The 16,829-nt window shown below is 34.5% G+C and overlaps 1 protein-coding gene across 1 annotated transcript; it reads left to right on the top strand.

The window, feature by feature from the left end:
* Positions 1–13,002: 13,002 nt before the first annotated feature.
* LOC128986184 (dynein axonemal heavy chain 1-like) lies at positions 13,003–15,924 on the top strand. Its single transcript, XM_054406380.1, has 3 exons — positions 13,003–13,130; positions 14,477–14,706; positions 15,620–15,924. The coding sequence occupies exons 1-3, from the start codon at positions 13,023–13,025 to the stop codon at positions 15,840–15,842; spliced, it is 561 nt and encodes a 186-aa protein (XP_054262355.1). The 5' UTR covers positions 13,003–13,022; the 3' UTR covers positions 15,843–15,924.
* Positions 15,925–16,829: the final 905 nt, after the last annotated feature.

The raw sequence follows: 16,829 nt of genomic DNA, 5'->3' as shown, positions 1-16,829 counted from the left end.
GTAATATAACGATTTGTTTAAATACATGATATACAAAAAAGTTAAATAATGTAATAATGTAAATGAAGTACACTTTTTCACGTAGGTTAGGCAAATAATACAGTAAAATAACAATTAAAGTGATAACATAAATTAATACAAATCAAGATGAAAATGATTACGGGATGGAAATGCAATTTGCAAATGATTGCTGTACTGCAGATTAGAAGATATCCGATTTAAATATCAAGGCAATAAGTATTGATAGTATTAATGAAGTAAAAAAAGTTAGTTTACACTAGATTGGTCGAAAACTTAGATATGTGAGACATGTCAAATACCTGAAACTTCAAAGGGAGTTTTCCTTCGTCACAACGCGTCAGTTCTTATCGTACTTCTGTTCAACAAATAACCCTACATCGCAGCATAGTTTTGAAAAATTGGTTGTGGGGTTACTGTTAAAGCTGGAATTGCGTGACATGGGGGATGGCAGTTAGATGTCTCAGCCTTATCATTTTCATAAAGTTGTCAATATAATCTCTCTACGGAATGTTAGGTGTAGTGGAATGTACTTGAAGTGGAGTTGGCTTTTATTCTTGAACTTTTAGGGACCTCCTTGTTTAAATGGTCGCGCAGCTTCATTGGCAACAAATAATGCAAATAAAATAGCAATTTAACATTTCCAAAAATAAAAATAAGTACTGTAAATTGGCTGTTACGTTAATATCGACGTTTACATGCATTGTTAATCAACGTATCTTATATTAGATGATGTGATCTAAATTAAAAGGAATATGACCTTTACGTCACGACAGTAGCTGCTTAAATAGTACTTACTCTTTATGCTATTGTTTACAGCCAAAATGTCGTGTTATTTTCAATTTTGTTACCAACCCAGTGGGCCACGGTCCGTAATATAGGCCACTGCAAATAATTCAAGATAGGTATACCATTTTAGGCAAGGTTTCTGTGTTGAATGAATACATCAAAGTAACCTCTCTGAAAAGTCTACAGTAAATTGAAGTTTTCCAGCTTAATGACTTTCTAAATCATACACATATTTCTACATAAATATTGTAAAATGTTTTATCCAGTTGCTCTAAACTATTATTCATTTAACAAAATATGGACACGGCTCATATGGGCAACGTGTCCTTTTGCACTTGTATTATTGTGTATTGTATTTACACAATCGAAGATTTTTCCAACGTTTGAAAACATGTATGACAATAATTTCATGAACCTATGATGATATGTCTAGAATAATATCATTGATAGTCAAAGATAATATGATAAAATATAGACAAAAGTGGTGAAAAAGGCAGACAGAAACCCGTACAATAGATATAAGATAGTTCAATAAGAAATAATTGAAAGAGTTACTGTGATAAAAGGATTTTTAACTGATTTCGTAATGAAACGTTATATTGAAAAACATGACATGATACAGAAGAAAATGTATTTTACCTAACCCGCCATGTTAAACTTCCCTATCCCAAGCGTGATGTATACAACTTCCTTACTTCTCGAGTGATGTAAAGTTGAAAAAAAACTCACTCGGTGATGTAATGAAACCCATTTAAATAACATTGAGTAGATAACTTAAAAAATATACCTCTATGGAGCCAACGACGTTCAACGCTAGAAATCAGCTGTGTGTTTGAACTTTATTGTTATGCTTTGAAGAATTTCCCTAACCTAGCTTTTGTTTGTAAATGAACGTTACTGTTAGAAGATGAGTGAAATGGATAATGATTAATATTGTTCGTAACCTCCTGTATATTGTCGGGTCAGGTAAAATCTTGTACGTTAGCGTGTTTATACATCACTTAGGTAAGCTTATGCAACTCGCTTCCGCTCGTTGCACAACCTTCACCTGCGTGATGAAAAAACGCTCTTACTACACTTGTAAAGTAAATAGCTATTACAAACAGAAAATAACATTGCAAATACTTCTTTTGGACAGTTCAGTAACTCCTAATAAATTTTTTTTTTTAACTTAATTTTATTTTACAATCTGTTCAATACTTTGAACAATTAGTAAAAGGGATAATATAAATAAGTGTCTTGACCAAGAATCTTCCCTGTGAAAGATCTTGCAAAATTAAATAGTCATGTCATAACTAAAACTATACAAATCGGTATGGGAGTTCTAGAACTTTCACAATTTTCAGTCTGTTGGGAAAATCACTATTGTCCAGCAAATTAACGGCTATATTGTTCGGGTGGGTTTCGAGTTTTTCTTGATAGTTCTTGCTAATTCTTGTTATTTCTTCAATTACTGTAGGTATTCTGAAATCTTCATGGATTGTTCGATTCGAAACAAACCACGGAGCATCAACTATTCTTCGTAGCGCCTTTGACTGAAATCTTTGAATAATTGCTAAGTTGGATTTACTTGCCGTTCCCCAAAGCTGTATCCCGTACGTCCAAACAGGTTTGATCATAACTTTGTAAAGTGTGAGTTTATTGGTCAACGAAAGCTTAGATTTTTTGCCTAGAAGCCAGTTGAGTTTACGAACCTTCAAGTACATTTGTTGTCTTTTACACCAAATATGTGTTTTCCAAGTTAATCGTTTATCCATATGGAATCCTAAATACTTAACGCTGTCCACTTCTGTCAACGCTATATTGTTCAAAGTAACTGGAGGGCAGTTTTCTTGTCTCAGCGTGAATGTTATATGTAAAGATTTTGTTTCATTAACTTTGGTTCTCCATTTTTTTAGCCACAGTTCGAAATCATTCAATGTAACTTGCAATTGATTTGAAGCATCTTGAGGATTTTCGTGAATGGAGAGAAATGCAGTATCATCCGCAAACGTAGCAACCGTAATATTTTGGCCCACGGGGATGTCGGAGGTATATAGTAGATATAAAACAGGTCCAAGAACACTGCCTTGGGGTACTCCAGATTGAATAGGCTTCAAGTCGGTTAAAATTTCTTGAAATTTAATCTGGAAGAATCGTTCATTTAAGTAAGATTTTAACAAACTGTAAAAAGAATGGGGGAGCAAGGATTTAAGTTTATACAGAAGTCCAGTGTGCCACACTTTATCGAATGCCTGTTGTACATCCAGAAATGCAGCAGAACAGTACTTTTTTGTTTCAAATGAATTTTTAATGATGTCTACTAGTCTGTGGGTTTGTTCAACTGTAGAGTGTCCTTTCCGGAAGCCAAACTGATGCTCAGGAATCAAATTTAAGTCTTCTATAATTGGGTTCAATCTTCTTAAGATTAGTTTTTCAAATAATTTGGATACAACAGGAAGCAAACTTATGGGTCTGTAGGACGAGACCTCATTTGGTGGTTTGCCTGGTTTTGGAATTACCACAAGTTGAGCTATCTTCAATTGAACTGGAAAATATTCTAGCCGTAATATTGCGTTAAATATGAAGGTCAGCAATAATATTCCTTTTCGTGGCAGTTCTTTCAGAATCCTGCCAGTGATTAAATCGTATCCGGGACTTTTCTTTGGGTTTATTTCCTTTTGTATTACTTTTAGAACTTCGGACGGTGTACAGGGTGATATAGGCAAAGATAATTGATTAGGTGAATCCAAATATTCAAAAATATCACTCTCGTCGTTTGGTGGATTGGGAAGTAAGGGCTTGAATACTTCTGAAAAGTAATTTGAGAATATACTTGCTTTCTCCATGTTAGTTTTGGCCCAATTTCCATCATTTTTCCTGATAGGTGGAACATGTTGTACTGGGCGCTTTACGTACCTCGTGGATTTCCATAAGGAGTAATCTGTGGCTTCAGTTGGAGATAAATTGTTGGTAAAGTCGGAAAACCATTCATTCTTTAGATTTACTAAACATCGTTTTAAAGTTTGAGCTGCATGATTAAACCTATTTTTATCAGCTGGGTTTCGAGTATTCTGCCAAATCCGTCTTAGCTTGCGTTTCTCAGCAATTCGTTTTTTTATAAACAAAGGATAGTTTATCGATTTCGTCACCGAGGTTTTTGCTTTAGGAGTGGCTTCCCAACCTGCTTTTTGTATAGTGGTATTGAAGTAATTAATTGATTCCTCCAAATCTGTTGGGGTTTTTAACGGAATTTTCAGGTCAATATTACTGTTTATTAAGTCTCTAAAGTGATCCCAATCAGTGAATTTATTGCAAAGGAACGGTGGTTGTTCTTTAAGAGAAATGATCTTACTGTATGTTATGATAACAGGAGAGTGATCAGAAGAAAGATCAAGGGATGATTCTACATCAATATAGTTCAATGAAATGCCCTTTAGTACACAAAAATCTAATAAATCTGGCACTTTGTTTTGGTCCGTTGGCCAATAAGTAGGTTGGCCTGTCGAAGCACAATCAAATCCATTTTCTGTTATGGCGCTATAAAGCGTTCTTCCTCTAGGAGTTATTAGTCTTGATCCCCAGTGGGTGTGTTTTGCGTTATAGTCTCCACCTGCAATGAATTTTGAGCCAAGAGATGAGAAAAATTCTTTAAACTGATCTTTATTAATAACATGAGGTGGGGGACAATAAACAGCCGACAGTGTCAGAGAGCTATCATGCCCGTCCTCTAAAACTACGCTGGTAGCTTGTAGAAAATTATTTTGTGTTTTAGGTAGTTCAAATTGTTTAAGTTTTTTGTGAACTAGCACCGCTGTTCCGCCATGCGCCCTATTATCAGGGTGATTAGTACTATAAACATTGAAATCTGAAATATTAAAAAAACTCTTGTCAGTAAAGTGGGTTTCTGAAATCAAACATATATCTATTTTTTGTTGAGTAATAAAAAGCTTGAGTTCTTGACAATGATTTGCCAATTCGTTGGCGTTCCAGAGTGCAATCCTAAGGAAATGATTCATTTAATTTAGTTTACTTATGACGGTGGTTAATAGATTCATAAGAGAACCTATTTGCTGAGTTTGTTGGAGCAGTAGCTTTTCAAATTTGTCTATAAAACTTTCAATGGTTTTTTCTAAGCTATCCATCCTACAGGTTTCAGTCATTTGTGGCATTTTTTTAGAAGCAGCAGCTTGGGCGTATGATTGAGGTCGATCAGTTGTATCAACTAAAGGAAGACTGGGCGGAATTTCGGCAGAGGCTTTCTCGTTATTTGATTTGGCGTTGTTCAGAGATCTCTTTCTCAAAGGAGGGTGCAGATTGTTTTTGATCTCTCTGTATACGGAACAGCCTTTATAATTTGAAGGATGATTTCCTTCACATAAGGCACATTTTGGTGGTTCAGAAATAGGTTTTTTACATGTTAGCGTATCGTGATTTTGACCGCATTTTACACATCGATATGGGTGCCAGCAATAAGTTTTAGTGTGGCCATAGTTTTGGCACCTTTTACACTGAACAATATCAGGCTTCTTTAGAGGAGGCTCGAAAGTGATTTTAGCATTTAGAAGGTATTCAATATTAAATATGTTCTTATTGCCTGAATTAGGCTCAAGATCGACAAAAAACAATGATAGAGGCGTTTTTGTTTTTTGTTGCCGGATGTTGACTACATTACGGACTTGAAACCCGTAAGCCTCAATAGCGTTTTTTATGTCCAAAACGTCTGTGGAAAAGTGCATGTTTTTTAAAACCACGCGATAAGCTTTGTCTTGCTTAAGCTGGTAAGTATGAAATTTTGCATCAATTTCTTTAAGTTTGTGAACTAGTTTTCGGTATGCTTCCGAAGACTCTGTATTGATTTTAATTTTGTTTTGGCTCAGACATTTATACGTGTAAGAGCTACTGGGTATTACAGACTCAATCATGGTGACCATACATTTAACATCTAATACGTCAGGAACAAAAATCGGAGGAGGCTTGACTTCAGGAGCCTGAGATGACGCCGCCGCGTCACTCTCTTCCATTACATCAGTCTCACTGATGGCATCAAATCGGTTTGAGGTCTTAACCGTAAAGTTAGACGAGCTTTGGCGGGATTTTTTTGATGTTTCAGAGGTGTTTAGACCAGTATTACTGATAGATCTTTTACTTGAAGATGCGGCTATCTGCCATTCATTTTTGTCATCTTGTTTATTTTCGCTATTGCGTTGCGGGATAAAATTATTTACATGATGTGTTATGCTTGATTTACTGTAACTATGGTCGTGCATAGGATTCCCGTTATTATAAGGGGCTTTGTCATTGGTATTAGCAGTCTCAGGTTGCATATTTAACAAACAATGAATGAAATACAAATGTCAACAAAAACAAAACAAAGTCAAATTGGGGTTAGGTCAGATCAAAACCGTTATAACATCACATTATGGGAAATATTCGTCAACACTACAAATTAATTAACTAGAAACAAATAGTTCTCGACCTTTTTACCAACACTTCAAATATTTCTTGATGAAATATCAGATATTTGTCAAATATCGGCGCACTAAAAACAAATACATTTTCACTGCACTATTAACAACAATTATATGTTATGTTAAATAACTCGCATGAAAAAAAAAAAAAAACTAACTCCTAATAAATGTGTGTTGTTTAAAATACAGTTTAAAAATTAACAGCTGTTTCATTAAAAAGTATTATCCACATGACCAAAATGTAAACAAATCTGTGGAGGGATCTTTAAAGGCTTCTGGGAGAGAGCCCTAAGGGAATTTACTTAGTTTTTCTTCTGATAACTCATCTACAGACCAAGACCTTTATTTGGACACCTCTACCAAGTTTCTACGCCCAGCCGTTTTCTCGAATTAGTGGACACAAAGTTTCCAATTAAATATTTAGATTCCTCCATGTTAATCTTATGTTAAACTTTGATGAATAATCCTGCCCAAACTAATAAAGATTTCAAAAATTTAAAAACACTTTGCAAAACTACAGATCAGGCCAATTTTTTTTTACACTTTAATCATTAAAATCGAAATTCAATCTATGCCTGGCTTGTTCTCAGCCAGGTCTTTGCCCATGAGAACGTGACTTGAACTTGAGATCTTGCGATCCTCTTTACTTTTCATTCCTATGAGGGGTCAGCGAGGGTTTTGTATTGTTCATGAGTTTGTAAAGAAAATGATTTAATAATTTAAATTTTTAATTTCCATATGTTTATAAGGGCATTTAACAACTGCGCAATTAATAAGTACTGTAAACCATATTACTGTAAAAGGCCGGTCTTTATAAATTATATAGTTCTAAAAGAAATTTCTATTTGACCTCTTTGTCACAAAACATACTTCTTTGTATAGTGATTGTTATGTAAATGCAGTTGTCATCGTAATCTACAATTATTGAAGGTCCGTGAAGTTGGCGTACCCATATTAGCGTATCCACTTTTGATCATTCCAATCGTTAGTTCATCGTTAGTTCTCGATAGTTCCCAAATTTTGTCGTTAGTTCTCAAAAAATAAAAAAGTTATAGCCGATAATAAGTGGGTACGCTAACTTCACACTTCCGGGTTCTAGCGCACGCCGTTTCCTGATGAGAAATGTTTACATCTATATATCAATCGTTAGTTCTTCGTTAGTTCTCGATAGTTCTCCAATATTAACGTTAGTTCTCAAAAAATAAAAAAGTTACGAGGCATACAAGGTGGGTACGCCAACTTCACAATTATAGAATTTCCAGCGGGCACACTTTTTTGAATAAAAATGCTTACATCTATATACCAATCGTTAGTTCTTCGTTAGTTCTCGATAGTTCTCCAATATTAACGTTAGTTCTCAAAAAATAAAAAATTACGAGACATACAAAGTGGGTACGCCAACTTCACAATAATTATAGAATTTCCAGCGGGCACACTTTTGAATAAAAATGCTTACATCTATATACCAATCGTTAGTTCTTCGTTAGTTCTCGATAGTTCTCCAATATTAACGTTAGTTCTTAAAAAATAAAAAAGTTACGAGGCATACAAAGTGGGTACGCCAACTTCACAATTATAGAATTTCCAGCGGGCACCGTTTTCTGACTAAAAATGTTTATATCTATATACCAATCGTTAGTTCTTCGTTAGTTCTCGATAGTTCTCCAATAATAACGTTAGTTCTCAAAAAATAAAAAAGTTACGAGGCATACAAAGTGGGTACGCCAACTTCACAATTATAGAATTTCCAGCGGGCACACTTTTTTGAATAAAAATGCTTACATCTATATACCAATCGTTAGTTCTTCGTTAGTTCTCGATAGTTCTCCAATATTAACGTTAGTTCTCAAAAAATAAAAAAGTTACGAGGCATACAAAGTGGGTACGCCAACTTCACAATTATAGAATTTCCAGCGTGCACACTTTTTTGAATAAAAATGCTTATATCTATATACCAATCGTTAGCTCTTCGTTAGTTCTCGATAGTTCTCCAATATTAACGTTAGTTCTCAAAAAATAAAAAAGTTACGAGGCATACAAAGTGGGTACGCAAACTTCACAATCATACAATTTCCAGCGGGCACAGTTTTCTGACTATAAATGCTTATATCTATATACCAATCGTTAGTTCTTCGTTAGTTCTCGATTCTTCTCAAAAACGTACCCTCAACTATTCTTTCAAACATTCACAGCATCGTTCTTAAACAGTTTCAAAATACGTTCAAAATTAAAAGTGTTAGGCTATTAATATATACCGAGAATAAATATTGTTATCTTATGATAAATTAGTTTTTATAATAAAATATTAATTGAAATTTAGTTTAATGATTTGAAATACCCCCGCCGCAGCAAACCTGCCGACTAAGCGAATTTCCATTTGTCTGAATTGATTTTCATTTAAATATATTTTAATAACATTAGGTTTAACGAGTACCTAGGTTTGCTGCTACAAGGAAACTAATAAAGTGTGTTTTTGAGCAAAATATTGATAGCTTAGTACAAAATAAATAAATTTGCCAAGTTTGATCAAAATATATTCATAAACAAGCAAACTACAACATTTGACAATATTCTCCATAAGAATAACATGGGAATTTTAAATTAACAATTTTTTTTAATTTTTTCCGTTACTAATAATCGAACAAAAATACTTTTACATACTAAATTATTTGTTTTTTTAAGCTCTTTAAAAAGGTCTAAAGAGAAATTGGGAAATTTTGTGTTTTGAGGGTCAAAAGTGAGAAAAACAAATTTTTACCCCATAAAACCCTCCGTAAAGCCCCGTTCCCATGGTCCGATCGTGCTGGTTCGCGAACTCATTCAAGTTTATCCCGCTTTACACCTTTAAACCAAATTTCATCAAAATCGGACAAAAATTACTCAAGTTATCGCGTTCACGGACGTATATATATATATAAGTCTATATATATATATATATACATATATAAAAATTTGAACGAATAGTGTTTTTGGCCTCTGGGGACATCAAAATGAAAAAGTAAATCGGTCCCGGGTCTAGGTCTTACCGTGCCACCTACGGTAATAGCTACTTCCCTATAGGGAAATTCGCTAAAAAGGGGATTTTATTCAAGTTCCATGCCTTTAGCCGGCTCCAGACTGTACCCACGCAAAGTACAGAACAGCAACTCGCCGAATCGCGAGTAGTAGGCCTATGACAGCAAATGCTCGTGCTCGTGTTTTCCGTTCATTGCCGGTATTTTTGCACACTTCAAAGTGAAGGAATATTTTTGCCATTCTCGAAACGAACAGTTGGTGGGAAAACAACACATGTGTGTAGACACATGTAGATATAGATATAAGCATATAGTCAGAAAACTGTGCCCGCTGGAAATTGTATGATTGTAAAGTTTGCGTACCCACTTTGTATGCCTCGTAACTTTTTTATTTTTTTAGAACGAACGTTAATATTGGAGAACTATCGATAACTAACGAAGAGCTAACGATTGGTATATAGATATAAGCATTTTTATTCAAAAAAGTGTGCCCACTGGAAATTCTATAATTGTGAAGTTGGCGTACCCACTTTGTATGCCTCGTAACTTTTTTATTTTTTGAGAACTAACGTTAATATTGGAGAACTATCGTGAACTAACGAAGAACTAACGATTGGTATATAGATATAAACATTTTTAGTCAGAAAACGGTGCCCGCTGGAAATTCTATAATTGTGAAGTTGGCGTACCCACTTTGTATGCCTCGTAACTTTTTTATTTTTTGAGAACTAACGTTAATATTGGAGAACTATCGAGAACTAACGAAGAACTAACGATTGGTATATAGATGTAAGCATTTTTATTCAAAAAAGTGTGCCCGCTGGAAATTCTATAATTGTGAAGTTAGTGTACCCACTTTGTATGCCTCGTAACTTTTTTATTTTTTGAGAACTAACGTTAATATTGGAGAACTATCGAGAACTAACGAAGAACTAACGATTGATATATAGATGTAAACATTTCTCATCAGGAAACGGCGTGCGCTAGAACCCGGAAGTGTGAAGTTAGCGTACCAACTTATTATCGGCTATAACTTTTTTATTTTTTGAGAACTAACGACAAAATTTGGGAACTATCAAGAACTAACGATGAACTAACGATTGGTATGATCAAAAGTGGATACGCATTGATCTGTCTAAGTGTTATTTTTTCAATAAATGTAAATATCTTGTTTGGTAAACAAAGGATGTAATTGAATCTGTAAGTTAAGACAAGTATGCGAAAACTACAGTTTTCCATTAGCTCAAGCCTAAATTATATTGTATGTAATGTAGCTTGTTATATTTCTTTATTTTCTCACGTAAAAACATTTAAATTATGTATGATGTATAAATATAAAAAAATTAACAACAAATCCATTTGAAAGTAAAGTTTAGACATTGTTACGGTCGACATTGGTACATTATCATTGGCGAAAATGCACATGCACATTAACATTAATGCGGCTATGTGTTTAAGTTGAGACACGTTTGTAGAAAACACTAAAAAGGCAATCTTCTAAACAATTTTAAAATATTTACAACTTTAATTATATAGAAATGTTCATAACACAGTAAGTAATTCCATTAGTTGCATAAGCTTTTACGTGAGTCTTTTTAATTAATTAAAAATTAAGTCTGTAATAATTCTTAAAATAGCTCCTGTAATACCGGTACTTGATAATTGCTTGATTTCTAGCAACGAGTACACAAGTTAAAAATTCAACAATGCATTAACATAACAAGCTCTCTTTCACGCTGCAAGACTAGTAAACGGCAGAAGTAAGGCAGAACGGCAGAACTGCGGTATTGGTTTACCATACACGCCTGCAACGATGTGCTGCAAACCGCGCGACGAGTAGCTAAATGAACCGTAGAGTAAGTGAGCCTTCTAATATTTGTAGAGGGTTCACTTACTCTACAGATCATTGTGCCAATGAACTGTAGAGTAAGTGAGCCGTCTTCTATTTGTGTAATAGCATAGACTAACCAACACAAGTAGACTTCTCATCCCATTGTAAATTTTGAAGCACGTTTTTCGTGTCTAGTTCATGTACGTGACACAAAGGCGCTAGTGTCGATGAAACTTTGTTTCCATTATTTTAGGGTTAATTTCTTGATTTGTGCTTTACTGTTTGGTTATTTAACTAGGGGACAAGTTATTGTTTATGATTAGATCGTATTATTTGGTTAAACGAGGTTTTAAATGGCTGTAATAACGGGAAACAAATTGTAAACAAAACACGACCTCTACATAAACCGTACATGAACTAACAATAAAATTGTCTTCAGCTGTTCCATAAGGATGAGAAATCTACTAAGGGAGTATGTTTTATCTATGGTAATAGTTATCATGAAATAGGCTCGTATAGTATACGAGCCTACTCCTGTAATTTATTTAAATTCAGTATTTTGGCTCGTATACTATACGAGCTTATTCCTGAATTATTCAAGAATTCATACGCTTGGCTCATAGGCACAATGATCTGTAGAGTAAGTGAACCCTCTTCATTTATTTGATATTTTTGATCGGCTCGTATAGTATACGAGCCTGTAGTGCAAGTGAACCTTCAATATTATTTACGAAGCTCGTATAGACTATGATTTGTAGAGTAAGTGAGCCATGTGTTTTAAGAATTACATATTTGGAGGCTCATTGTGTCAATGATTCGTAGAGTAAGTGAACCCTAACCTTAATTTCATTACGTCATTTAATGTTTGGTTATATAATAGGGGGCGAGTTATTGTTTATGATTAGATCGTTTTATTTGAAACGAGGTTTTAAATTTACTGAAATAACAAGAACTAAATAATAGTAATACCAAATAGTAAATAGTAAAACACGACCTCTACAGTGCACCGGACAGACTAACAAAATAACATTGGCTTCATCTGTTCCACAAGGATGAGAAACCTACTATAAGGGAGTATGTTTTATCTATTGTCTATGGTTCTTCTCTCACGTTGTTCAAGGTCTATCCCCTCCTTACATTACGTCAACAGCTTTTAGATGCTGTAGCTGTGGGACTATTATTTGAGGATTGACATAGACTATAGATAAGGGAGTATGTTTGGTTTAATCTATGGTATTGATGTAGTGTGATTTAGAAGCTCTGACACCTACCAAAAAAAAACATATTTTTTTTCTTTTATAATATAACAATGTAAAAAAAACATTCATTATGTCTAAAACAGCAACAGCTGGCTGGACGAAATCATAAAATGTCATTTAAATCTGAATTTTAACCAAGGTATTTGCATTACGTCTTTTATTCTTGATTTTCTTATTAATGTGATAAAAATTGCAAATATTTTATCTAGGTAATTGAAGGGTTCGTCCTAAGGTACTCTAGGTATTAAAATGTCAAGTAGCATAACTACATTGTTTTCAAAACATTTTCAAACACCGTGTTAAAATCCAATAAACTAATTAACTTACTTATTGACAATAATTGGAACGGAATTTAGTTATATCTGCTTATTATTCGTTTGAATTGGTTTTTATGACAGTTACCTGTTTCACTACACTGTAATCCAAATGTTTGGTACCTATTTATGATTTTATCCATAGGGTTATGAAATATAATAAATTCCCAACGACTGAATTTTATGTATTAATCAGAAAAATTCACCACCAACAAAATTAAATGTCTGTTTTAGCTACAATGTCTGACTTTGTTGGGTCACAAAAGAGCCTGGGAATCAGCCAGGATGTGTTGGACCAGTTTGGTAAAAGCGACGACAGAGTACAACCCAACTATCGGATATGTCAGATGTGGAGGGTAAAGACGAAGCTTTGCACACCAAAAACTCTCGCCAGCCCCAAACCAAGAGTTTTTCTTTCCCCGTCTGAACAATGGACAGTTTTCCAAAATGTGTTGGTAATAAAGGCTCTAAGTAGTTTAGTTTAGTTTGTAGGTTTGGAAATAATTCTTTCGTACCATGGTACGAATATGGACTATGGACGATTATGAGAAACACTCACATTCGTGATCAATAAAAGCTTAAAACCTCAAGTTAAGTTATCTACACAAAGCTGTTTACAAGAGCACCATTTTTTAGGCCTATAAGATTCATATGAACGACACACACCCAGGTTAAGTATCCTCATAAAAAGTAAAATGACAAAGCCCTGTGAGAGAAGTTTCATAGATGTAGAGAAACCAATGGCATTTATTTTAATACCGTACTTAAAAAGAACGACCGCAACTCAATCAAAATTCTGCCCCTATATAAGTTATACAAGTTAATTATACTTTTTAAAGGCTGTAGATGTAGCCTACCAAAGTTAAAATCAAATTTATGAGACGTACAACAAGTAAGTAGCTGTAAGTTGAGATTGCAAGGAATTAAGGTGGTAAAAGTTGTGTAAGTTTAGTATAATGGATCAATTAATTAATTAATCACAATTAATTTATGTCACTAAATAGCCTAAGTATTAGGAAAACTTAATTAGGCTAAAACTGACTGCAGAATTAGGCTAAAACTGACTGCTTTAGGCCTGCCTATTATTTTTCTTTTAGCAGATTTTCTATATAGGAAACAAGCTATTACCGTAGGTCTCATGATAAGACCTGGACCCGGGACCGATTTTCTTTTTTGTTTGGATGTCCCTAGAGGCAAAAAACACTATCAGTTCAAATTCATGTGTGTGTGTGTGTCCGTTAGCACGATAACTCAAGCAAAAATTATCCAATTTTGATGAAATTTGGTACAAACATGTAAACCTACATTTATTCGAAAGAGTTCTCAAACGAGCATGATCGGAATATGGCAATGGGGTTTTACGAGGGGTTTTATGGGGTAAAAATAGGCTTTTCTTATTTTTTACCCTCAAAACATTTCCCATTTTGAAGAGCTAAAAAAAAATATTTTAGTAGGCCTATATTGAAGTGTTTTTGTATGGTTATTGGTTACAGAGAAAATTGTAAATTTAAAACTCCCATGCTATTCTTATGGAGAATAAGTGAACTGTTGTAGTTAGCTTGTTTATGGACATATTTTGATCAAACAAGGCAAATTCTATTTATTTTATACTAAGCTATTAATGTTTTACAAAAAAACACACTTTATTACCCCTAAAGGCAGCAAACCTATGTACTCGTTAAACCTAATGTTATTTAAATAGATTTAATTAAAAATAAAATCAGGCAAATGGAAATTCACTTAGTTTGTGCATGTTTGCTGTGGCGGGGGTATTTTAACTTACTTTCACTCTATGTTCCAGAAAATCCCCAAAAACGCATACATGCCAAAGCTTCATCTGGATGGAAGTCAACCTATGAAACGTGTTATGATGGAACAGCAAAGACGAGACTTTTCACGTGTCAACATTCCGCTGTATTTGGAGACAGAATGCGGGGTTACTTATGAAGAACTTGTTCCTCCAAATCAAAACAATGTGCTCGGACACTTTCTTCCTCTAGAGCTATTTGACGATAAAGAATTTGAGAGCAGGTAAAGTTGTCGTTTGAATTAGTGTGGAACAGTAACAGTGTTAAATTAGGTAATTCAATGGTGATTAATTCTACGCAACTGTCTAGAGCGCCATTAAGTGTTGGTTGTCATGTTTTGGGAAGGAAGAGTGGTTCTCTAGGAGGAATATAAGGTGTTTTGGTACTTATTTACTATAGGTGCCTCCAAACGAATTTTTAATTTTGATAGCCTATCTTACTTAACAGTTTTTTACCTCCTGAATCCAAATATACCATTATTTTTCACCGCTCATGAATATTACTCCAAGATATTGCCGTAAAAATATACAACAGATGACTTGCAAGTGGAATGAACTGTGGGTGAAGTAACTCAAGCCTACAGCTAATTGTTTGAACCACGCGACAAGCAATTGGAAGTAACAATTTTTTTTATCAAACTCTGATTTTGATCGGCAATACGCCTAATGACGACACTTCACATCACTACTAGAACTAGAATAGTAGAATACCAAAACTAATACTGGTGCTGCTAGTCTGTCGATGCTAAGTTCAGGTTAAGTGAAGAGAGTAACATAGATGATAACATCGTTGATTACAAAATATTACCATTGACTAGAGAAATATTTCACGTGATTCTGTAGACAATGTTTTCTGGGGATTTCGTCACATCGAGATACAGTCTGACTAATTACATGTACCGGTAGTTATTTAGACATGTCAGGGTGGTCGGTCGAGCTTTATGCAAACTTGTGACTGTATTAAGTGTTTTGAAGTTGGATTAGATTTGGAAGGTAGAGTTTAGGTTATGAATCGAGGTGTTATATTACCTAGGCTACAGACTATTTTTGTACAATGAAAACCCTGAGAACACCGTAAAGTACTTTGAATAACACTAAGTGTTGTAGAATGTTTTGTTAAGTGTTGTCGTGTTGTAGGACTGAAGAGGAGTGGTTGTCTCTCGGAGAAGTAGAAGGCGTTAAACATCCAGTGCCTGCGTTAGTGTTTATAGCCAAACGGAAGAGCATGAAGCGGATATCTAGAGCAATGTCTAGCTTGGGTCGACCAGCAAGTGGGTCTGCTATGTCTAGCATGGGTCGACCAGCAAGTGGGTCGTTGAGTTTTACATCTAGGACATCTACAAAAGACGTCCCTAAGTGAGTTAAAGTATTTATGTCTCTTTAAATTTCAAGCTTAGATTATATTAAGACCCCAACACACCACAGGGTGCTTATTTTAAGTCCTGAATGGATTATATAGTTTTGTTTCTAACTCAAATCACCTAGGCTAGTTCCAGATATTTTTTATAAAAACCCCAATGATCATGGACAACTGGGTCCAAATCAATCCATTTTACTTCACCCTCAAAATTGCGTTTCTAAATATTTGAAAGGTAGAATTTTTTTAAATGTTGGAAACCTAAAGTAAATATATTTGATATTACTGTCCACCACAAATAACAATTTATTTTCGTAAGAATTAGTAGTTATAGTTATTATTTTTTCTCAAGTTTATCAGCAAGCTGATTTTTCTGTTGGGATGTAAGGGTTTACATTTGTGGAACTCTGATAGTCTTCTTCTTTTCCTAGGTTTTCGCGTACCAGGACAGACAGCTCGGTCCACATATGGGTGGACGTTGGTGTCATGGACTACGATCCAACTTCCGACGTCTACTCGGTCATCTCGCTTGATGGTGATCACGAAGAGTTTTTGGTGCCTCGGTCAGTAATGGTGGGGATGGGGAAAAGTTTACTGAGCATAGAGTCAATTAGTAAATATCTGCAAAATTGGAGAGCAACAGAAGTTATTTTTTTTACAATAATAATTAGCCTTAAGGGATAGTTAAGCCACATTTACACGAGGAAAGTTTCATGCTTCCAATGTATGTTAAGTTGCCAAAGGCAGTCAGTCTACTGCTTAAATGAAATTATCACTCATCTAACTTAAATATTATGAATTCCTTGCTAGGCCTATAACATATCTTCTGTATTAAAAGTTTTAGCCTCTGGAATTTGGTCAATGACTTGTTATTGTCTAGTAAGCAAAATTTTGAATGTAAAGGTTCATTTTCAAGCTGATGAAGTAGTTGGAAAAATTCTCTTCGTATTTGGAGTTATTTTGAGTCGTCATAAACACTTGATCCTTACA

The sequence above is a fragment of the Macrosteles quadrilineatus genome, unplaced genomic scaffold (genome assembly GCF_028750875.1).
Source record: "Macrosteles quadrilineatus isolate MER2022 unplaced genomic scaffold, UCM_ALF_1.0 Scaffold_2__2_contigs__length_208266976, whole genome shotgun sequence".
NCBI lineage: Eukaryota > Metazoa > Arthropoda > Insecta > Hemiptera > Cicadellidae > Macrosteles > Macrosteles quadrilineatus.
Note: the sequence above shows the minus strand (reverse complement) of the source record. Positions and strands in the feature narration are given on the sequence as shown.